Genomic DNA, 25,320 nt, shown 5'->3' with positions numbered 1-25,320 from the left:
CCACGCCGGCTGGGCAACACAGTACATTTTTTATAGAAAGTCACGCACATTAGTTTTGAATATTATCTGCCTTCAGAAAGTTTGTTTATGAGACCCTTAAGCTTTTGGAGTAGAGTAATCCTTTTAAGTTTCAGGAAGAAAAGTAACGGTTTTATTATAATTTTTATACGTTACACTTTTATATGTACTATTATATACTATGTTATTAAATCTTATTTATGTTTTATTATACAATGATATGTTCTATGTGGAGCATATTTTTCTCTATTATATAATCATAACATTTACTGTATTATCAAATATTTATTGAACAATTACATATTTATAGCCAGTTATTATGCATTAAAATTTTATATTGCATTATTATAGTAAACAGTCCGTGAACTCCGCATTAGAACAGTAAATAGCACTGGGACCATAGACGGAACAGGTCCTCATGTGACAGAAGCGTGCGATGCTTGGCTGGTAAAGTGAAGTTCATCCGCCGGAGTGAATGGGCCAAATCCGGCAGAGGTGTAAAAACGAGTTGCTTTTAAGCACGTACCATTTTCTTCTTCACCCTGTAACTTTGAGAATAATCCTTTCTCACTTTGAGAATAATTCTTGAGTGTGCTGGCATATTAATTACTGGTAATTTGGCTAAGGCATGAATTTGGATTGGATGCACTGAGCAACTGTTGTGCAAAAGCCTTGGTCACGTAGCCCGTGAGCAAACTGGACTTTGGCTTTCAGTTGCCTAATTTTCCGATTAGACGTCCTGGCTGATTTGATCTTAAACTGCAGTGGTGCAAACAGTGTTCAGATGTAGATGAGCCTCCTTCACTCCGCACCGAAACGTGTGCTGAGCATTGTGTTTATTTCTGGGCATCGCCCTCGACAGAAGGCACCAAGATTGGAACACTCTCGGAAGAAGATGTGGATATATTAGAAATTATGTCAGAGCTGATGGAGGTAGCTTAGAAAACTGTGAGCCCCGAGGCCAATTTATCTCTGTTCAGGTGCTGATTTCTGCCCTGCCTCTTCTCTGTTTCCAGCAAGAATCACAGTAAACTTCAAAAATTAATAATTTTTACCATTCAGGAAATAGAAATAGTAGCTTGCTTAGCATTTTAGTCTTTTGTAGTGCTTAAAATTAGAAAATATAGGTACCATATTAATAGTTTTTGTGCCCTTTCAGGGAAAAAAAGTCCTTTTATGCCCTAAAAAAAAGGTATAAAAGGTCGAATCTTCCATATTTGTCTTATCTTATGCTTTGCAAGCAAAATTCAAAATTATCCTTAGTCCTTGGAAATTTTAGGGTGAAGCTGGTCAGATAGTTCCAGTAAGAATACTCTTCTCTCTTATTCATATGTTGCGACCCTGCTGGAACTAGGAAAACTATGGGGGTTTTTTCGGGTTTTTTCCTCCTATTACTTTTTCATACTTTTTTCTCTTGACTTTTTAAAATATTTTACTGCCATATAGCCCTTGATTGTTATATGTTTATCCTGGATTTTAGTGACCTTCAAGAAACTGAGGAATTATCTGCCCTGATTAGAGCTAATGATCAGTTTTGGTCCTTAAAAAACATTACTTAGAATAATAGAAATAAATATTGCTGCATTGATTCTTAAGTAGCTGTGCTAATGCAGAGTTTATTATAATTAAATATGCATTTAATTATAAGCAGCAGGGTATAGGATTTCCTGCTTACAGTAGAAATGTGTGATTTTTGCTAATAAGTCTGAGAGTAATGAGAGAGAATCCTGAGTATGGGTGATAGAGTCATATAAGTTTTGTACTTGGACTGATTCATACCTTTTAAATGGCCGTTCAAATCTTTTCTACCTTAGAGTAGTAAATATTGCTATTAGAGTGTTCATAAGTGATCCCAGGAGGAGTTCAGTTTTCTAACTCCTTGAAAAAATGAGAATGAAATTCTGCGGGAATTGCTCACGTTCAGCCTCCGTCTCCTCCCGGCTCTGCCCATCCTCAGCGTGTTCCCTGTCCTCACGTTTCCGTTACGAAAAGCGCAGCTCAGGTACCCGGTGGTCAGAAAACCTGTTCAAGGAATCCGGGCAGCAGAGGGTCCGAGAATTCAAGGCGCTAGCTGTGGACAGCAAACCCAGCCAGGCTGCAAGAGGAGGACTCTCAGACGCAAGGCGTTCCTTCCTGGCGTGAGCCCCGTGTGTCTCCTGTTGAGTGCAGGGCTGAGCTGCGCCTACGTGACAGCCTGACAGATACCCTTGTACTTGAGCTTCATTCGTCTTGCAGGTTCTGACACTCACTCGATCACTTGCCCGGTGTTCTCAGCGGCCCAGAGACTTCGTGCTCAACATGCTTGCTTTCCAGACTCTGTCTGTACATTAACCGTCTTTCAGAACACCACCGCCTTTCAGTAGCCGCTCAGCTCTCTCTGCTTTCCCCTTTCTCTTTCTTTGAAATATGTCCCTCAGCCTTCACTGTATCCCCTACTGCTACTGTTCTACCCGATGCCCTAACGGTCTTACGTAGAATTTATATATATATATATATATATATATATATATATATATATATATATATATATATGTTTTATTAAAGGTGGGTTCTCGGATGATGTTTATAAAAGTGTTGTGTGTTTTTTAAATTCCAAACAGACTAAGAAGCATTTTAGTCCTGCGTGCAATTCTGCATGGATTTGTAGCAATAGGAATCAGTCTTTGGAAGTTTTCATTCTAAGTATACCCTTTCTCTATGTTATTATAGTTTCTCTGTCTTTTCTCTCCATGTTAATATAGGATCAATAGGCCTTTTTCCCCCCAAATAGACCACTTTTATCTTTCTTGAATTGCACTCGAGGCACTTTCCCCCACCCCCAGATATTATCCCAGGTGTCACGGGAGCTCCCGAGTAGGCAGTTGTGCACCTGTGGTTAAGGGCGCAGCTTCTGAAGCCAGTTGCCTGGGTTCCAGTCCCAGTGGTGACACTGAACCACATTTTTTGTAACCTTAGGAAAATCACTTAATTTTTTTGGTGCCTCCATTTTTTTCCTCTCCTGTTGAATAGGGATAATAATAAATACTAAGAATTAAATGAGAGAAGGAAGTGCCTAGCACTCGGTAACAGCAGCAGTAGCTGTGGCGTCCGTAGACCTGACCACACCTGCCTCACTCTGTCACAGGCCTTGAACCCGTGAACCATAAACTTCTGACCTGCAACAGAAACCTCATCTGTAATGGCTGCACCATGCTTGGCCTTTAAGTTTTTCCAACTGCTCCACTTGGAATCACAGGCAGACTATAGGTATCTGGTTTTCATACTAATCACCTAACTATATATTCTAATTTTTCTGAGTCAAAGTGTCTTTTATTGCTTTCATAGGCACCATACACAGTGGGCAAAAGTAGGTTTACTGTTGTGAGTACGCGAAACACAGTTTATTCTTGTATTATTATTTCTTAATTAATTATTGTATTATAAGTACCTTCATTTCTATTGGAATGAAATCAGACCCTCACTAGTATTTTCAACATTTGGAATTGTTTTCGTATTTATTAGCCAGAATGGAGTTAATGTTTATAAAACACTCTATACTCTTGAGAAATAAGGTGGCCAAATGATAAGGACCACCATTGACTATAAATGCTGCCCTTTGTTTATGAACAGGGTGAGCTTTGTTCCATAATGAAACTTTCATAAAATAAAAGCTTCTGTGTTTGCATTTCAGCGGATCTCCTCACCTCCTCGGTTTTTCTTCCCATTGTTACCGCGCTGCAAAGTCCTCTTTACAAAATCCGCGGGTCATGTTGCTCCCTTTTGTAGTGGCTTCCTTGGCCCCACGAGTGTCTGTGGAATTGAGTCATTGAATTCTTCTAATTTGGAATGAGCTCTTTACTCTGGCTCCATCTATTCTATTCTACAAAAAATCCTATGTTTAGTCAAGTAAACCCTCCTGTTCTATACTCACGTGATGCACGTTTTTTGTTGTTGGGCCTTTGTTTCTGTTCAGTGATATCACATGCCTCTGTGACACATTGCTTAAAATTACCTCTGCATTATATAATTTAGGCCTATATTGTCTTGTATGCTGTAATAACTGTTTATATGCTTCTTGGATTCAGTAAATAAGCATATCTCATTATTACAAAATTAGTTTCTGTGAGAGCATGAGTTCTCTTCAGGCTCTTTGCTTTTTACATGTATCTTATGGACTTAGGTGGTCAGTAAGCACAGCTGATTTTTACTTACATTTCAGTTTTGTGACTTACTGAAACCAAAGGCACAAAGATTTTTCATATAACTTTGTTTCAGCTTTTAGTCGTAAAGTGTCAACCCTCGTCAGTTTTGAAAATAACCCAGTTCTCCATCTGTGGAACAGGAAAACTGTACTTTGTCTTCTACAAGTAGTTCAGCTCTAATCATAAATTTTTTTGCCCTGCCTTTTCTTTAGACTTTAAAATCATGAAATCTCAAATTTAAGGGAAGTTTACTTAACGTTGTTTTGAAGTCATCCTCTCTTCTCCCCTATGTTCCCTAAAATAGAGATTGTTTGAACACTTTATAGTTTCAAATGATAGCTTTAAAGATAATGGGTTTGGTTTATTAATCTAGTTTTAAAATTATAGTTCTCTGCTCTTTTGTGGGATTACTGAAATAGTATCAGGATAAACGTGGAGGAGCCTTGAGTATTTCTCAATCAGTTTGCCCTGTTTTCTAAACTATGAAGTGAGATCTTTGTATTTTAAACCCAGAAACTGGTATCAAAATGGTGTTAAGAACTCCATCAGAGAAGCTGTACTTAATGTATTCCTCAGTTAATTCTCCCTCTCTTCATTGACAACTTACCTGACAAATTAAAGACTCTGTTAGTTTAGCCTTTTAGTGTAGCTGAACCACTAGCACTGTAATAAACTCATTTCCTTTTCTTTTTCATTTCAGATGTTCTATACACTAGATTTACTAGGAATTAAACAGGCTTTGGGGAGCCAATCAGATAACCTAATCACTATATACTCCCATGAAGAAGATGCTGTCCCAGTTGAAAATGGCTATCTTTTGAATGAACATTTAGACTCCCTTTAATTTGGGCACGTCTCTTTCTAGACTTATGGGAAATTTATGAAAAGTAGAGATATGTATCATCATGGTCCAAAATACTTGAATGTTTGTATCTAAAGATATGACCAAAGAAAATTAGATATATATATTTTTTAAATGTTAGTGTTCCAAGAACAAAAAGTTAATACTGGTTATTAAGAGATATATTAAGAGATATATTAAGAAAGCTAAATAAACAAAGATAAAAATATAGTCATTTCTGCCATAATGCCATCTATGTGTTCCTGAAAATCTCACATTCTGCAAAATCAAACACTAAACTAACAGGGCTTACAGGAAAGTTAGCGTTGGTACAGATCATTTACAAATATGAAACTTTGTAAGTATAGCCCTGATAATATCAATCCAAATGCTAGCACATCAAATATCCCCTGACATACACCTGCAGTCAGGCCATACTTTGCAGACTCGGGTGTTCATACTTTCTCCTTGAAGACATTTGCTTCTAATGAAGGCCAATTTCATCAAAACTAAAAATACAGCTCAGGTATTTTTCATCATTTCTGGTGTTTTGTTTGTTTTATTTTTATAATAAAGAAATGTTTTCACATCTCCATCTATACCTACAGCCTCCCAAGATAGATTAATATAGAGGAAAGTCAAGCAGTTCTTTAAGCCAGTGAAGTAACCACTTGTTGCAATAAAGGAAGGTCCTTCATAGGGTTTTTATATTTTTTCTTGAACTGCGAGAACTCTTACCTCTGATTACTTCAAATCGTTAGTACGCTGGGAACAAAATATTTCACAACTTTGCGTTATATCGACAAGATTCCTCTATTTGTCAATTACATATAAACTAATTCTCACTGAAGAACCAATGAGAATGTAGCTAAAATAATTATGTATGAGCAGTAAAGTCAGATTTGTTATATCCTAAATTGAGAAGGATAGTCAAGATCTAAAAACATGAGGGGCAAGCGAGCAGAACCACAGAAACACTTTGGTTTAAAACAAAGATTCGTTTTCTAAGGCAAGGTTTTGTATGTGTCTCAACCCCATTCCTACCCTGGCTTCTCCCCACGTCAGATAACCAGTTAATCGTGGCATCATTTCTCTTTCCAGATCGGAGTGGTGCCCAGTTACATAGTAAATGAGCAGTCGCTGCCTCTTTCCCACACCGCCTCAGTAGCCGTCCCGGTACAGCATTCCTGGCACTCCTGCCAGCCAACCAATCTGATTTGGCATATCAGATGATGATATTTATTGACAGTTTACTGTAATTCAAGCAGTGCGCTGAGTCCTTTACCAAAATAATCACAGCCCATCCTTGTAACACTCTGTGTAGTAGGTAGTGTTTTAATCCCCATTTGCAAGTGAGGCAGTGGAGGCTTACGTATCCAATTGAATGCAACGATAAGTCACCAAAAATATTTTCTGTAAAAGGGTATAATATAAATTAATAACATTAAATATAATAAACTAAGAAAAAAATGAAATTACAGTTGATGGTAGGTGCTTCAGCTGAAGTGTTACGATGAGTTGGGAATGGAAAATTATTGTAAGAAACTGAAATCATGAAAAAATAGAGGACTCAGGAGGAAGCCAGTTGGCAGATTGGGGCAAATGTGTAGAAGAAATTAGACCTCGATTCCCAGCCTAAGAGGTGGTGAAGGCAGCCTCATTTCCTGACTTTGAAATTTTGAGTTTTAGTCACTGTGGAACCTGGCTTTACTTTATTTCCCGTGCTTGAAAATCTTTGAGATTGCCTGTGGTATCCTTAAAGTAGATTTCCTATTTATTTGAATTAGGTAAAGTAACTTTTCCTTTAACTAAACGATGCCTAAAGACAGTCAAGATTCAGAATACAGTAGACCCCAGTGAATGCCTGAAACAGCGGCCGGTACTGAACACTAAATACACTGTTTTATCTATATGTACTTACCTGTGATAAAGTTTAATTTATAAGTTAGGCATGTAAGAGATTAACAGCAGTAACTAATAATAAAATAGAACAATTATAATATACTGTCATAAAAGTTATGAGACTCTGCTCTCTCTGTCTGATAATTGATCTGATAACAGAAACGGCTACTGAGTGACTAACGGGGTGGGGGGGAGCATAAACTCAGTGGATACACTGGGTAAAGGGATCACCCACATCCCAGGTGGGACAGAGCAGAGTTCATGAGATTTCATCACACTACTCCGAATGGCCCACCATTTAAACTTATAAATTGTTTATTTCTGTATTTTCCCATTTAATAATTACGGACCTTGGTTCACTGTGGATAGCCGAAACCATGGAAAGAGAAACCTCGGATAAGAGGGGACTACTGTATAGGGTATAAAGAGAAGAATTAGAGAAATACTCAGTCCCGATCATGTTGAATTGAGGTTGGAATGTCCAGTGGGCATTTGACTGCAAAAACTCTAGAGATTTTAAACCCATGAACTCTAAGTCATGGCAGTAAGTATAGGAGGGAATGAGAGCTTCCATAGAAGATCAGAGCAGAAGCCTTGGGGATGAACCGTGAACACCAGCACATCAGGAGTTGACTGAGGAGGCGAGCCTAGGGCTAGGGGGACTGGGAGGCGATGTCAGCATCAGAGGAAAAGTGACCACTGTCAGTGCCCTAGCGAGATCAGGGACTGTGAGGGCTAAGGGTCCAGTGGATTTGGTAGTGAGATCAGCAATGGCCTTTGCCCGCTAGCAGGATTTTTATAGAGTTAAAAGAATTGGAGTTCCAGTTTCATTGGATCAAAGAGAAAATGCAAAGTGAGGAAATAAAGAAAAAGTTATCAGTGCATCCTGATGAGCTATCAGGAGTAGAAATATATCATCGTGATGGGGGGAAGGACATGATTTAGGGCTGAAATAGGCCTTAGAGATATTCAGATAGCAACTCCTTATTTCGATACATGAAGAAACCAAGACCCCAAAAGGTTTAGTGGTTTATAGTATGGCAAAGCCACTGAGTCTAAGTTTTCTGATTCCAAATCTACAAATATATTGGGGCAAACAACCCAAAAGGGAGGGAAAATTCTTTTTCATGCTTTCTAATGTTAATCTCACTCTTCACATTTGAATTTGTTCTTTCTCAGGTAGAGATGAATTAAGTTACGATTGTACTGGAGAGTATGTACATGCCCCCAGTGTATTGTACATTCAGAAGTGTGTTGATAAAAAGCCACTGGCTGAATCTGAAACCAGACGCTAAATTCAGTCGTGTTGCAAATGTGCAAAATTAATATATCAAAATCTGTATTCATAACCAGTTATGGGAGAAACATTATGATATTAAAGTTTTGTTTTTAAAGTACTACTTGAACTAGAAATATACTAAATTTTAAGAAAACTATTCTTATTTATGGGAGATGGGTCTTATCCTTGGGCAGTTGTGTGAAAATATTCATAACAGTATCTTTGAGCATTCACACCAGAATGTAAATTCTTTCATTTCGGTATAAGAGCACCACCTATGGGTTTCTCGGGTATTTGGGGGAAATTTTTTTTAAACAAAACCTCATAAAATTCTATCTCGTTTTCCCCTGTAACTAGTCTATTCATTTATTTAAAAGCTAACAGTTGTCTGCTTCGTCATAAATTATTCCCACCCAGATTTTGAAGGATGGATGGATGAATGGATGGAGCAAGCAATTGACTGGTCTCCATGGCTAAAGCTAGCAATTCTGACACTTAAACTATTACTCAAAGATTTAATTTGAAAACCTCCATGCCTCCTCAAAATGAGTACTTAATTAGAATAAGATACTTTGACTAAAAGGAAGGAAAATAAAATATCTCATTAGAATAATAAAAGCTTTTAACCATTGATTTGATGTCTGAAGTGTTGGGTGATTTTTAAAAAATAAACACTGATTTACTTAATGCTTTGTTTTAAAGTATAATAGTGAGCTAAGATTGCTTTGGCTCTCTTCCAGCGTGTGGAGAAACTCCAGAACAGATCCGAGCACCAAGCGGTGTGATCACCAGCCCAGGCTGGCCTTCTGAGTACCCTGCCAAGGTCAACTGTAGCTGGCTCATCAGGGCGAACCCAGGGGAAATTATTACTATAAGGTAGTTCTCGCATCTTTCTGTATTATTATATACTGTTTTATTACAAGATAATTCCGTTTCCAAGCATCATCACTCAACCTATAAATAGATGATTTTCGGAAAATGTAATAAATTACAGTTATCAGTATCATCTTAAGGGTAAGAATAATGGCCCCTCCTTTCCCTACTATTAGGACATGTGTTTTGAATATTTCCTACTGGTGGTAATGGACTTGAACTGAGTCACTCATATTTTTCTAGGCCACTGTTTAACAAAAGGTACACATTTGCAAAACAGCTTATTAGGTTCAAGAGTGTAATTTTCAGCCGTGGGACAAATACAACCCACTAATCCACTTGGAGATCTAGCCTGTAAGGTCCGTCTCGTCTGTAGAGTCTTCTGCCTTAATGAGTTAACACAGTAACGGGCTATGTCTGTGTATGTATGTACGTATGAAACATGAAACAAGCTGGTGGCGGGTAACTAAGAGCATCCTTAAAACTGACGCAGGAAGCCTAAGAAGAGGGGAGAGAAAAAGACAAGCTTTGTAAATACTGACGGCAAGACAGCTCGCGTGGGAAGATGAACGTCAGATGTCATGGACCGTAAAGCGCAGAACATTCGTGACGGTGCAGTAACCCACCAGGAAGATGTCATTGTGCCCTGGCCGGTGCGGCTCGGGTGGCTGAGCCGTCCAGTGCGCTGAAAGGTTGCCGGAATATAAGACGGAATTTTTATAGCTGAACAAGAAAACCCAGTTTTTTAAAGGGGCAAAAGTCTTGAACACTTCGCAGAAGAATGAGAATGGCCAGTAAGCACATGAAAAGATGTTCAGCAGCATTTAGCCTTCAGGGACGTGTGTCTCAGACTACAGCGGGAAATGCCATTTTATGCCCCACTAATGACTGAAGTTAAAAAGACTGAGAGTACCAAGTGTTAGGGAGAGTGTGTGTGTGTATGTGTATCTTCCATAGCAGACACACCCGAAATAGTACATGCTTATACTATATGAAGAGCTCTTTAAAAAATAAGAAAAATGTCATGGATGAAAGATATAAAGAGGTAAATCACAGGAAGATAAATAGCCGGTGAACAAAGGAAAAAGTGTTTCCATCTCAGTAGATAAGAAAATGCAAAATAGAGCAATGATGATGTTTTGTCCACCTAATTGGCAACGAGTTTTTTTAAAAACAGAGTCTCCTGTTGCCAGAGTTATGGCGTATAAGGTACTTTCCTACACACTCCGTGGAACTGTGAGTTGGTATGAACATTTCTCTGAGTGTCTGTCACATTTAAAGTGGAATTGCGTATTTTGACGTAGCAATTCTACTTCTAGAAAAAATACGTCCTAGAGAAACACTTGCTCATGTGTAGATAGAGGGGTACATGTGTAAGGATTCCTTAAAGCGTTGTTTAAAGCATCGTGAAAGAGTGGAAACAGTCAGAGTGTCTATCAGCCTGTGTTATAGTTACTCAGAATATTTAGAGAGGAAATATCCTGGTATAATAATCCTTGGATAATTAACTTTATTATCACTTAGTTTAAGGCAGAGCAAAGAGATAAAGTCAGATCTTCACTTTTTGGCGAGACATGTTATTAGAAAGTGATGGTTTGGTTTTTCTTTTTTCCATAGCAGTGGCTAAATATATGTGTGCTTTTATGTACCTGACGTTTTGCCCTTTACTCGTGCCCATATTTTGTGCACTATAGAATAATGTTTAACTCTAAAGTAACTTACGAAAAAAAAGGTATTTTCAAACTCTGGGACTTGTCAATGAAAATTTTTTCTGTTTGTTTGTTTGTTTGTTTGTTTATTTATTTATTTACCTTACTAGGATTTGTGCTACTTGCTTTCCTGAAAATGTAAACTATAAAGTTTTCACTAAGCAAGCAGGTGAACCAGCCTGATCTGAGAGACCGCTGCCTTTCTCTGGGTGTGTTGGATTACACAGTGGTGTTTTGGGCTCAAACACAGGACGTTTAGGATAGTCTGAATTAGAAGTGTACCTAAACATACACACAGAAGAAGGTGAAAAAGGCACCAGCTCTCACCTGTTTTTAGCATTATTTTGGAATCTGACATAACTTGTAAAGAAGTATTGCTCTGGAACCTGAGAAAGAGATATAAATACAGGGCCAATGGGCAGTATTGTTATTTGCTGATGATATGGTTGTATGTCTGGAAAAGCAAGGAGAAATATACATTGTATTATGTTGATAATTTTTTGCCAAAATCACCCTTTCTAATAGCCTTTTCTGACTTTTTATTTGTAGTTTTCAGGATTTCGATATTCAGGGGTCCAGAAGATGTAGTTTGGACTGGTTGACAATAGAAACATATAAGAATATTGAGAGCTACCGAGCTTGTGGTTCCACAATCCCACCACCGTACATTTCTTCACAAGACCACGTCTGGATCAGGTTCCATTCCGATGACAGTATCTCGAGAAAGGGTTTCAGACTGGCATATTTTTCAGGTGTGTTTTTTAATAAGAAAGATACTGAACAGAATTCTCTAGTATTAACTGCTCAGTCATTGGGGGCTAGTCTTCTAAACAGTGTTCATCTCATTGAGACTCACTTCTCAAGGTAGCTGTGACTGAGGAATTGGAAGCTAAAGGTTCAGGTGCCCTAGAACTGGGTCTTAAAAGGTGTTTTGTATAATCCTAATAAAATGATTAATTTTATACACAAAGGCCAATTTTCTTTTAAATATTTTAAATACATTTAGTTTAAAAGAACTTTTTCTCCCAGTGCTTACCCATATCCTGAAAGTTACTTCAGAATATATTTTTGTTCATGAATTACCATTGTCTTTACAAAAAACACACTTGGTTTCACCTTCATAGGTGGTAGTGTACTGGCTGTTTTTAAGCCGTATCCAAAAAGAGTGACCATGCAAATGTGAATAACGCAGACATTGGGGTCATGTATATTTTTTGCTGAAAATAATTTTACGTCTTCTGAAATTACAGGTCCTTCTTTAGCAGACATATGTTCCTTTTTCTCTTTTTGCTTAAAAACACGGTCTTTGTAATATTTAGGTTCTGAAGCACACTTTCTGTCACCTCGTCACCAACAAACACGTTGTTAATGGAGACGTTAGCACTGGCCCGACGTCCGTCCATTGGGGGCTGGGGGGATCGAATGTTTTGTTTTCTTTTTCTGCCTCACGGTTTCATAGTGAGGACGGTACACTAAGGTAGTCAGAATTACATGAGCAATTCAGTTTTTTCCTGTCCCCTTCCCCCTACTATTATGATGATTAAACTTACACCTTTTAGCTCAGATTCGTGCAATATTTTGCAGCTGTGTTAAAACAATAGAAATTGTAGAAGTGCTGTGTTATGATTACGTGAAATGTTGCAAACATCATAAAGTTGATCTTCTAATCTTAGCAAAAATGTGAGCAATGGGCCCACAAAGTATGCTACGATATACATAGCAGAATATTATATGTATAAACTACAAAAGAACATGAAAAAATGGGTTTGCAAAGGCGATTGCTGTGGATGAGTTTTTATTTCAAAATGTCTCTCATTTTGATGTTGATGCAGTGGGTTAAGTTTTTCAGGCAATATATCCTATTGGCTTGTGTGTCCTGCATCATTCTACTGGATGTTCTGCAGTAAAATAGCTTTCTATGAAAGCAGAGTTGGTTTCTTCTCTTTAGATCAAGCTGAAAAGATCTTGATGGAGCAAATCATAAGTTTTTAGTAAGTCGAACGTTGAGTAATGAGCGAGAGCCAATATTAATTTGCCATTAGAACTTAACGGAGTTTTTAAAACAAGACTTTTGAAACCCTTTCTCTTGGGCTTGATCAGCATTTATTATAGATACGTCACGTGGTGTTGCGTATCTTTTAAAGAGCGTGTTCTTCCTCCGCCCCCCCCCCCCCCCCCAGGGAAATCCGGGGAGCCAGGCTGCGCGTGCGACCAGTTTCGCTGTGGAAACGGGAAGTGCGTCCCCGAGGCCTGGCGGTGCAACAGCATGGACGAGTGCGGGGACGGCTCGGACGAGGAGGCCTGTGCGAAGGCCGCGCCCCCCACGCCCGCCCCCTCCCAGCCCTGCGCCTACAACCAGTTCCAGTGCCTGTCCCGCTTCACCAGAGTCTACACCTGCCTGCCCGAGTCGCTCAAGTGCGATGGCAACATCGACTGCCTTGACCTGGGCGACGAGATAGACTGTGAGGTGCCAACTTGCGGGCAGTGGTTAAAGTATTTTTATGGCACTTTTAATTCTCCCAATTACCCGGACTTCTATCCCCCTGGAAGCAATTGCACCTGGTTAATAGACACCGGCGACCATCGTAAAGTCATCTTGCGCTTCACGGACTTTAAACTTGATGGCACCGGGTACGGCGATTATGTCCGAATATACGACGGGCTAGAGGAAAACCCACACAAGCTCCTGCGTGTGTTAACTGCCTTCGACTCTCACGCACCTCTCACGGTTGTTTCCTCCTCTGGACAGATACGGGTCCATTTTTGTGCAGATAAAGTGAATGCTGCCAGGGGATTTAATGCTACCTACCAAGTAGATGGCTTCTGTTTGCCCTGGGAAATACCCTGTGGAGGCAACTGGGGGTGTTACACTGAGCAGCAGCGCTGCGATGGGTATTGGCACTGCCCAAATGGAAGGGATGAGATCAACTGCACCATGTGCCAAAGGGAAGAGTTCCCGTGCTCCCGAAACGGCGTCTGTTACCCTCGTTCTGATCGCTGCAACTACCAGAATCATTGCCCAAACGGCTCCGATGAAAAAAACTGCTTTTTCTGCCAGCCCGGGAATTTTCATTGTAAAAACAATCGCTGTGTGTTTGAAAGCTGGGTGTGTGACTCCCAGGATGACTGCGGCGACGGCAGCGACGAGGAGAACTGCCCGGTGATCGTGCCCACCAGGGTGATCACGGCGGCCGTCATAGGGAGCCTCATCTGCGGCCTGCTGCTCGTCATTGCGTTGGGCTGTACCTGCAAGCTCTACTCCCTGAGAATGTTCGAGCGAAGGTCAGTGTCACGGCAGCTGCAGTGCGATGCTGGGCAGTAAAACACGGCCCCCGTATTTGCAGCAAGTACTACCCTAGTGTGATCAGCAGTATGGTTTTGCCATTTGAGATCTATGAGTAGCCCTGGCTGGTTTGGCTCAGTGGTTAGAGCATCGGCCCGCGGACTGAAGGGTCCCGGGTTCGATTTCGGCCAAGGGCACGCACCTCGGTTGCAGGCTCGATCCCCCGGCCCCGGTTGGGGTTGAGTGCGGGAGGCAACCAGTTGATGTGTTTCTGTCACATCGGTGTTTCTCTCTCTCTCCCCCTCCCCTTCCAATCTCTCTGAAAAGCAATGGGAAAAATATCCTCAGGTGAGGATTTTTTTTAAAAAAAATTGAAATTGAAATCTGTGAGTAGAATGTACTGGGAAAATACATAGAAGCAGGAATGCCAGCATTGCCCAGAGAGTAAGCACGTACTTCAGTTTGTCGGAGGTAAGATACATGTAAAGGACTAACAGGAGACAACACTGCAACACAAGGCCAGTGTCATGATGTGGAGGGAGGGCCACGTGTCAGAATTCTCACGTAAGAAAGGGTAAGCATTGAAGGGTGCGCTCGGGGGGAATCGTCTTCCGTGTGGTGGCAGATAGGCTGAGCCTTGGAGGAGCTGGCAGAGAGGCCCCCTAAGAAGCTGCTGTGGAGACGATGACCCTCAATCCCAGGAGAGTTACAGGTAACAGGTTCAGCAGAGCCGCGAGTCCCAGACAGCTAGGTGGCTGCCCACAGGTGCACAGTTCCCAGTAACCAGGCTGCGTCTTTTCTCTGGGCGAGTGGAAATGGCCAGAAAATGTTTTCCCACATTGTCCCCTAAGAGCGCAGTGAAGAGTCAGAGGACTTGAGTTCAAGAACCAGTCATTCCAGAAAGTGTATTCGTGACTTCTTTCACTCTTCTCCACATCCCAAAAACAAACGCATTGGGCTTGATGAGTGACGTGTCTTCTAAGAGCTTTCAGAGCCTCAGGCCCCCTGTGTTCTTAGGGATTAAAGATCTGGTATGGTTCCCTTTTGCAGGGATTTCTAACTTATTAAAACTCAGGGATCCAGGCCGCCAGGGTAAAGCCCGCGAGGACACGCTGTTCCATCCCTTCTCAGCGCAGGGATAGCATAGATACCAGTAAATGCCGGTTGACTAAGCCTTTAAAATTATCAAATATATTAAGGTTCACATTGTTTTAATAAGCGATGATAAAAACATTGCCGGCTTGCCCTTTCTTTAACCCTTTTTACCCCCTTGTTTCTTCTCAAAGGTCTTTTGAAACCCAGTTGTCCAGAGTGGAAGCAGAGTTGTTAAGAAGAGAAGCTCCCCCCTCTTACGGACAGCTGATCGCGCAGGGTCTGATTCCACCCGTTGAGGATTTTCCTGTCTGTTCGCCTAACCAGGTACGTTGCAGCTCGTGCTTTCAGTTTTAGTCCCTCCTCGAATGAAATCTGCACTCGCAGGTCTGAGGAAGGACCCTCGACCCTCAAAATGTTTGCAGTGAAGTCAAGGATTCAATACATGGAGGATCTGAAATCGTAATTGCTTTATTGTGTTTTAATACCACCACATACAGAAGGATCCTGTTCATTCTTCTGACTTGGCTGTGTGGTTGGTTCTTAAGCATTTCACTGTTTGGGTTAATTTAGTACATTAAAAACCAAAAGTAAAGCGCCTCAGATCGTTTTCTACTTCAGCTGAACATTTAGAAGATTTAAGAATGAACACTAGAGTTACTGTGCTAGTAATATATTGGTAACATGCTGGAACAACCAGTTGTAAGTAGCAGTAATTGAAATAGAGTTAACATTTCCAACGCCCTGTGGGGAAACTTTTTACAGCTGGATTTTATAGTAGGAATTTTAAGAATTCACGCCATTTTTTAAAAATAGTCATTTATTCTTTATGAATGTTTCTGAGTTCTTTAAATTTGTTATAATTTTTTTTAATTTTTCAAAATATATTTTTCAGTGCTTACAATTATGCCAGTGCTCATAAAGGTTCACACATTTAAAGTGTAAATTTTTCCAGAAACATTAATAATAATTGTTCCCAGTATTAGAATTAAGAAAAATTGATAAACAGTGTTTTCCAGTGGTTTACTTTCTTTCAAAATAGAAGACCATTTTCTTTTTTTGGCAAATGATATTTCTCATTACCTTATTTGCGTCTTTTAGGAAATCTTTGGTGAGAATTTGTAGCTTTAAAACATTTCTCTGGATATAATTTGCTAAGTAAATAATTTAGAATTTCCACTGCTTGGAAAAACATAAATTACGACTTCTGTATACAGTATTGTCCCTGCCAGGGAAGGTTTCCTTTTAGGTGGGAATCAGACAATTCATTTCTATCCACTCACGTCACCACTTACCACCCCCCACCCCTGTGACCTTCAAGAGTGCAGCCAACTGTGAAGTTAGCGGGAGCACAGTCCACACACGACAGTCCTTCCTTCTAACACCAAGCGCAAGTTCAGGGCTTCCTAAAGCCATCCTCAGGTTTGACAACTCGCTAGAAAGACTCAGAACCCACTGAAAGCTTCTGCACTCAGTGGTTATAGTTTATTACAGGGGAAGGACCCAGATTAGGTCAACCGAAGGAAGAGACACATAGGTCCGGGTTCAGGAGGGTACCGAGCACGGACCTTCCGATTGTCCTCGCCCCGTAAAGTCAGGACAGTGTTAGTCTAGACACCGATGCGTGATAGTGGGCGAGGGGTCTTGCCGACCAGGGAAGCTCACCCCAGACTCAGCATCTAGCGTTTTTACTGGGGCTCCATCCATCACATAGTTGTGAGTAATGGACATATGGCTGATCTCGGCCTCTAGGCCATCCAGAGATGACTGATACGGCCGGCCCAAAGTCCCACCCAACATCTCCTTGTTGGTGTGAAACTGAGCCTTCCCCTAAGGCTCAGCTTTACTGGCCCAAGGCTCTAGGCAATGACTTTCCTATCAGGTGACGTTCCAAGCTAAGGTCACCTCCCGGGAGCAGGGGGTACAAGTCAGACCTCTCTGGGTAAGGTTTAATTCTTCACTACAGACCGTACCGTCTGGGGTTATCATCTACCCTGGCGAGGGGATTCTGTTTCAACAGTGTTTTAAAAATAAGGTGTTTATGAACAGCAAGCTTGATTTTATTCAGCTCATGAGATTAAACTGCCACCTTTGAAACTTCTGGTAACAAGTTATCAAATTTTCATAGCAGTTTTTAAAAAGAAAAATGATCTAAATTGCCATTTTGTTCAACACAGAAATGCTTTCCGAGGAATTCTCTCTTCTGCTTCGCACACGAAAGGCGTATATAAAACTACCCTTAAGACATGCGTGGGATCCTCTCATGGAATCTAATGTTAAACTGTCAATTTTTCATTGACAGTCTGTGCTTTTCTAAGGCCAGACGCTGAACTATTCCTACGAGGGTGGCCCTTAGCTTTCTGTGAAGTATACTCCTGAGATGAGGTTCGAAAGGCCTGTGTGTAAGTCACAAATCGATTCACCAGTCGCCAAGAGCGACGGAGACCGTGTGCGGCCCCTTCTTCCTGGTGTGCACCTGGGAGGGGGAGGCAGAGGAAAACTGGATCATTGTTGGATCCAGAGACACAGAAGCATGGAACAGACTGAGGGATCTCAGGGAAGGCGGGAAGGGGGTGTGGGTGGGGAGAGATTAATCAAAGAACTTGAAAAAAAAAAAAAGGGAGTATGTCAGCTCACGGTCTTTCCTGGAAATCCTGTATTTTCAGTCCTAAATGCCAGATTGATAAAAGCTGTGTTTGTCCCACATTGGAATACTTTTTTAGAACCACTAGATGGAGCTTAGAGACTGTCTTACATAATGGTGTAGGTTTGTTTTTTGTTTTTTTAATGACCTGTAAACTCATCTAGAAAAAAGCAGATTTTTCTTTCAGTTGGGCAGTATATACCGATTAAACCACTCCCGTATGTACTAATTAAAAATCACCAATTGCAAAGGGTAAGAATATAACTTGCGCTTAATACTAAACTGTGGAAAGTAAAATTTTATCTTTAAAGATTAAGAAGGAACTCTGATGTCTCAGATACCATTGTGTAGTGCTATCAACAAATTAATTTCTTTAGCTTTTCTTTTCCTCTGCTGTATTAAAAATATATTGATTGATTTACTCCTGTGCTATGTAGCAAATATATTAATTCCTTTATTTGTAAATCCTCAGTATCCACTCATTCAACAGAACCTTCAGAACCAACTGTGAAATATAACTTTCATGTGTTCTGGAAAGTCTCAGCCTTGTAAATCAAGTCTCACTTGTTCTGTGTTAAAAACAACAGCAGCAAAAAACAAAACAAAACAAAAACCCAAAACACAGATATGGGCCTAGTTTCCAGACTGCTCTAGGTCATTTAGGGAATTCTGGTGGAGATTCTCCTACCTTCCCAGCTATAGAAGTATCAGATAATTTTATTTTTTTGACTTTGGTACACTTTGAGGATTGAATTACTGTGTGAAGTTTTAAAATCAATAGCTGTTATAATTGAGGTTAAATACCACTTTAAAGTTGCATGTGGAAAATGAAGCGTTAGGAGAATCTTACACACAGTGGGCCATGGTCCCAGTTATAGATGAGGTTCTACAGTGGGCTGAACCCGTGTAGCCAAGGAAACTCGCTTCGTCTTGCGTAGACCTTCCCGGCGAGCGATGGCGTTTTCAGCCCCCCAGCACCTTCTTCCTGGGAGGGCCTTCAGGCGTGGTGCTCCCCCGCTGGCTGTCTAAACAGTGTCCTTGTTTTGTAGGCTTCTGTGTTGGAGAACCTGAGGCTGGCCGTCCGATCTCAGCTTGGACTCACTTCCATCAGGCTTCCTATGGCAGGCAGATCCAGCAGCCTTTGGAACCGTATTTTCAACTTCGCAAGGTCACGTAATTCAGGGTCATTGGCTTTGGTCTCGGCAGATGGTGACGAGGTTGTCCCTAGTCAGAGTACCAGCAGAGAACCTGAAAGAAATCACACTCACAGAGGTTTGTTTTCCGTGGAGTCAGACGACACAGACACAGAAAATGAAAGAAGAGATTCGGCAGGAGCATCTGGCGGGGTCGCAGCTCCTTTGCCCCAGAAAGTCCCCCCCGCCACAGCGGTAGAAGCAACAGTGGGAGCAAGTGGAAGCTCCTCAGCTCAGAGCGCCCGAGGCGGCCACACAGATAACGGAAGGGATGTGACGGGTGCCGAACCCCCAAGTGTGAGTCCCGCACGGCACCAGCTCACAAGTGCCCTCAGTCGCATGACCCAGGGGCTGCGTTGGGTCCGGTTCACACTGGGGCGGTCCAGCGCCCCCAGCCAGAACCAGAGCCCCTTGAGACAGCTCGACCCTGGGGTCGGCGGGAGGGAGGAGGAAGACGACGTTGAGATGCTCATTCCAGTTTCCGACGGGGCTGCGGACTTGGATGCGAGCGACTGCTCCAGGCCTCTGCTTGGCCTGGCCTCCGACCAGGGACGGGGCCCGCGGCAGCCCCGCGCCGGGGCCAGCCCCGCGGGGCGGCCGGGCGGCCGGGACGGGCCCTGCGAGCGCTGCGGCGTCGTGCACACCGCCCAGGTCCCGGACCCTTGCCTGGAAGCGGCACTGAAAAGCGAGACGAGCGACGACGAGGCTTTGTTGCTCTGCTAGGTACGAGTCAGCCAGGGGAGGTCACGTACAGGTTGGAGCAATATCCATTCATTGTTTCGTAACTTTACAGCTACACTAGTATTAATTTAAAGAGAAAAAAGATGCAGGGTGATTTCTTACTGTATGTTAGCCTGCATGGTTAAATTAAACGATTTGTCACTCTTTGAACTCGAGAGTTTGCTACTTTAGCAGCTAAAAATGCATTATGTATTCATATTGTTCAGTAATGTCCTTCCATTTGTTTCTAATTGTTTCATCCAGGTACTGTAGCTCATGTCATACGTATGGCTGCTGAAACTCACTTGATGTCAGTTTATCCTATGTTAGAACTATTATTTGTACAAAATATCTTCTTTTAATTGAACCCTTTCTGCTTTTGCCAATACATCTTGTAACTCAATCTACTAGATGTTAAGGTTGTTAATGTACTCCCAAGAGGGGGACCCTTCTACACACCTGTGTTTTTATTTATATAACATTTGTCTAACTATTACTGGATTTCATCATAATAAGAGCTTGTCCAAGAGAAAAAAAACTTTGTCTAAACATTTTTCTCTTATGTTGAACATGCAGTGATGTGACATTTAGATAGTTAACGGCAAAACAAAACTCTTTTATAAAATTTTCTAACATTGACTTTAATATTCTAATATGGTACAAACCAAATGGTAAAATCACAAGTCATTTCTTTTTTCATCTCTATGTAGGGACAGGATTAAGCGAACAAAGATATTCTACTATGCATTAAATCTTGAACTTTATAAAATATGTACAGAAATTGTACAAGGTAAGTTCCAACTGGTAATGTCTTTCCCTGGTACAGGGTTGTGCTTGTATTGGACCCACGGGATTTGCACTAAAATCATATCAAGGTCTCAGATGAGTTTAGTGCATAAGCACTATCACTTTAAATACTATTATTTGCTACCACAATGACTATATATTTCCATAGCTTTTGGGGAGTAAGGGAGGCATTTTTATTACAACTTGAAATTGCTTTGCTGGTTTTATATTTATTTGTTGTATTTAAAGTCTGCATTATTATAAGAAAGTGATTTTTTTCAATATATTTTATTCATGAGGGGGATCATGCTGCCTGTTGAAAAACAAATTAAGAAATCGTTTAGATCAGCTCCCTGTTTTAAGTAGAGTGGTTTGCAAACCCCACATATTATTTTTATTGTCAGTTCCTGTTTATTTATTCTTTAGCTGTCTGTTTTTGTAGCTTAACGATTGAGTATGAAATATGTATTTGTGTGTGATTATTGCTATTTATTAAGTTTTAAATACTTTGCTGAATGTCATTTTAAAGCATGTTTGAGGTCTTGTGTATTTGTCCTGTTATGCCGTCAGGAAGAACTGACTGAAATGTTTTAATATGTATCAAAATTAAAATGACTTTTTTTGTATTGCTTTGGGGTGCTTTTTAAATCAAAGTTGATCTTTATTTTTGTTTCATTTTGGTGTATATACAGATCCAGGCCATAACATATATAGCATATCTAGAAGACAAAACATGGGGGGTGGGGCAGGGAATTCTTCATTAACTGCTTTATAGTAAAGTAGTAGCTTATCCTGGTACTGGAGGAAAGAATCCCTAAGGACCTGAATATTATTTTGTCTTTAAAAAACTGCCTCTGGTTGGTATATCTTCAAAGTTGCAGTAATTCAGTCAGCTCTTTCTTTATATTATGTTTGGATGCATTTCAGACCCTTATTGAATATACTACCATGCATAGGTTTTTGGGGTTTGTTCCCTAGCATGTGTTTCAATTTTTTTTTAATTAACTAATAAATTTTCCTGGGTCAAACAGTAAAAAATAAATCTCTCTCCTACCCCTGACACCCATCTTTTAGTTCCCTTTCAAAGAGGTAGATACTAATACCAGATTCTCCTATACCCCTCCAGAAATACCACATAGATACATAGATATATCCACATATATATAAATGATACATATAGTAAGGCAAATTGTATCATACTATGCATACTTTTTCTTTACCATTTTTCAAAGAAAAAATATATCAGAGTTGAATTGTTTATCATTACCCAAGGGCATGCTTTTACTGACTTAGAGAGGAAGGGGGGGGGGGAGAGAGAGAAACATCGATGTGAGAGAGAAGCATTGATTGGTTGCCTCCCACACACGTCCCCACTGGGGCTCGAACCCACAACCCAGGTATGTTCCCTGACCAGGAATCAAACCCACGACCTCTTGGTGTATGGGAATATGCTCCAACCAACTGAGCCACACTGGCCAGGGCATATTTGAGTTTTAATGTTAAAAGTAGAGTTGGGTAGTCCAGCCAGTGTGGCTCAGTGGTTGAGCATCAACCCATGACCCTGGAGGTCACGGTTCAATTCCCAGTCGAGGCACATGCCCGGGTTGTGGGCTCCATCCCCAGTGGGGGGTGTGCAGGAGGCAGCCGATTGATGGCTCTCTCATCACTGATGTTTCTATCTCTCCCTCTCCCTCTGCCTCTCTCTGAAATCAATAAAAGCAAATTTTTAAAAAGGAAAGTTAGGTATTTCTATTATTTGATTTTTTCACATTAAATCATTGATCTATCCTGAATTTAAGTCTCTACCTTTTCCCCCAAGTTATCCTAGTTATCCCAAATCTGTTTATTAAATAAACCCATCCTTTCTTTACTGTTTGAAATGACCCCTTTATCATATAGTAAATTTCCACGTTACTGGTCTGTGCTTTTAGACTCACATTCTGTTCCCTTCAGTTTTTTTTTTTTTGTACTAGTCCCACACTGTTTTAATAACTAATTTTATGTGTTTCAAATATCCTTCCTTATTTTTCCATCTTAACTTGATAGAATCAACTTGCTGAGTTCTGCAAAACAAATCCTTATTGGTATTTTTATTTTTTTAGACAGTTTTACTTCTATAGATTAATTGTGAAATTTGACATAACTAGTATGTTAAATCTTCTGTCTAAATCATGGTGCCCTATCTTAAAAGGTGCCCATTTGTCTTGTTTACTTCAGGTATGTTTTACATTTTGCTTTACAGATATACCTTGTATATTTTTTTAGTTTATTAGGAATTTCATCATTTTTGTTATCATTACTAGGTTCTTTCTGTTTATAATTTAGTCTGATTTGGTATATATGAAGGCTAATGATTTATTTATGTTTATCTTCCACCCAGCTACCCAACCCCCATTTTCTTACGTAGTAATCGTATGTCAATAGAGAGAAGGCCACCAGGAGTGGCTGATGGTATTTGTTGGGCAAACGAAAGGCATGGTCTTCTCAAGAAGCCGCCTAGTGGTTTACTTCAGCATTACCGTTACTTACTTTGCAAAACAAATGAGTTCAATACTTGTTTTTTGCAACAAATGAACTTCTTTGAAAGCAAAACTGTAAATTAAATAGTAAGTGAGGCTGAATCTGAGTTTGGAGCTCCGTAGAAATCTAAAAGAAACTTAACTGTGTCCTTATTACTGTGTTCTCATTAAAAATCCCTCCCCGGAGCCCCGCGCTGTAACACTGACAGGGTGGAAATGAAGTTGGGCTCTTCTTATGTTCCACTGTGCTCGGTGCAGGTCATCGAAGGTAAATATGATGCAGTTCCCTTTTCCAGAAGTTCACGGGCTAGTGCCCTTAAGTACACAGACGGGTGCTTAGGTGGTAGTGTAGCCGCGGAGAAACTTCATTTCTTTACTGACCTTCCCCTCTTTGTTTTCCATCCACACCGGCCCCATCCAGCCTCATCCAGCACCCGACCCACCTGCCTCCTCCCTTGCCCATTCTTTTAACGGTTAGGCCCTCAGGACAGTGACGTCCTGGTCAGCAAATAATCTTAGGGACAAAGCCTCAATCAAACTAGAGGTAAAATCAGGGTGTCAGTTGTGTTTCAACTCCAGGCCCAGAAAAGTGGTGGAACCAGACAAAGTGACACTACCTATGGCTCGCATCAGGACCAGATGTACTGATGAGCTACCCCCACCTTAGCACCCACCAGTCAGTAGAGACCACGACCCTGACCTTGACCCTGACTCCCTTAGTCACCATGATTCATGATTTTTTCCCGTGTACCCCATCACTGGGAAGCCAGGTCTTTGAGCGTGAGCTAACCTGTCTGGGCATGGGCCACTTCCTAGAAATAAACCCTTACTTTCTTTGCTGCAAACTCCTGTTCGTGTCATATCGGCCTTTGATGCTCGCAGGCAAATGGACCCCTTTAGTCCGGTAACAGTAAACAGCATCCTTCACCTGCAACGTTTTCACTGCGTTCACCATGTCTGGCACTAAATACCTCTTACAGTAAAAAAGTAATTTTCTTTCAACAGATATTTAAGATGAACAACATTTTTAATGAAGAAGGAATATATACAACTCCATCGCTTCCCAGTTATAGTAGCGAAATAAAAGCATAATATTAGATAGCACAGAGAGTGCAGAGGCAGTGAGCCCAGGTGGGACAAGTCCAAGTTATGAGGAGCCACACCCTGACTTCTGTCTCTCCGTGCCTCATGCTTTGTCTTTTACAGTGAGTCCTCCCACATCTGGGACATCAGAGTCCCAACATTGTCATGTCTACAGAACAGTTGGTTGAGGGTCAACCCGGGCACCAAGAGGTTATGGGTTCAGTTCCCGGTCAGGGCACATGCCCAGTTTGCGGGCTCGATTCCTGGTAGGGGCCTGCAGGAGGCGGCATATCGAAGTTTCTCTCTCACGTTAGTGTTTCTCCATCTCCCTCTCTCTCTAAAATCAATAAAAAATTTTTTTTTTAAAAATTAGTCCTCTGGGAAGTACAGTAGTTCTTCCTTATCTGCAGTTTCACTTCCAGTGGTTTCAGCTGTCTACAGTCATCTGTGGTCTGAAAATATTAAGTGGAACGTTCCAGAAATAAACAACTCATACGTTTTTAATTGCATGCCCTTCTGAGTAGAGTGATGAAATCTGTCTCCCTCAGTCCTGGGTTTGGTACTATCTGCGGTTTCAGGCATCCACTGGGCTCTTGGAATATAGCCCCCATGGATACAGGGGGACTAGTGGAATGTGTTCTCAGATTTTGATCGCTCAATCAAACTGATTGTTTCACCAGCAAGAAGAGTGCAAAACAGCAGGAGTCTTGTCCCCCGCCTCCCTCCCAGTGCCAACACCAGCTCCCTAATGCTTGCTCCCTGCCCGTCGAGGGTCCCGCGTGTCTGTGGGGAGTGTCTGAGTAGGGCAACGAAAAGGGAGGTGCAGGTGTCCTGAGGACACACTTCCCCTCTGAGAACGTTTGCCCAGGCACAGCCTTCCAGCTGGTGTGGGACGGTAATGGCCAGAAAAGGGGGGTGACCCCCTCTGCCAGCCCACATTTCTCCTTAAACGGGCCCACCCCTCTCTTCTGTTGCTGTTAGTGAATCTCAATGAGCCATTTCCTACCACTTCGGTGACATTCTGCAAACCCTGTTTTCTGATAAAAGTCAGTGTTAATTAAACGTGGGAAGTTTGTTTTGTGCCGTGTTGCAGGGCCTTTCATGATATTAAGCATCTAAGATAAGGAAACCTTTGAAATCATTTATCTGGACAGTTTCAGAAAGGATGTCACAACCACCCCGACATCCGATCATATT

The 25,320-nt window shown here is 41.2% G+C and overlaps 1 protein-coding gene across 2 annotated transcripts in view; it reads left to right on the top strand.

Moving 5' to 3' along the window:
• LRP12 (LDL receptor related protein 12) overlaps positions 1-21,147 on the top strand; it is a 41,358-nt gene extending 20,211 nt beyond the window's left edge. For both annotated transcript variants that reach the window (XM_087825355.1, XM_087825354.1), the window contains 5 exons: positions 8,962-9,097; positions 11,353-11,555; positions 12,984-14,085; positions 15,373-15,505; positions 18,872-21,147. In XM_087825355.1, the coding sequence (XP_087681481.1) occupies positions 8,962-9,097; positions 11,353-11,555; positions 12,984-14,085; positions 15,373-15,505; positions 18,872-19,738 (2,441 nt within the window). In that variant the 3' untranslated portion in view covers positions 19,739-21,147. The remainder of the gene's footprint in view (positions 1-8,961; positions 9,098-11,352; positions 11,556-12,983; positions 14,086-15,372; positions 15,506-18,871) is intronic.
• Positions 21,148-25,320: the final 4,173 nt, after the last annotated feature.

This window comes from Miniopterus natalensis, chromosome 16 (genome assembly GCF_054644295.1).
Source record: "Miniopterus natalensis isolate mMinNat1 chromosome 16, mMinNat1.hap1, whole genome shotgun sequence".
NCBI lineage: Eukaryota > Metazoa > Chordata > Mammalia > Chiroptera > Miniopteridae > Miniopterus > Miniopterus natalensis.
The sequence above is the reverse complement of the archived record's forward strand: the minus strand, read 5'-3'. Positions and strand labels throughout refer to the sequence as shown.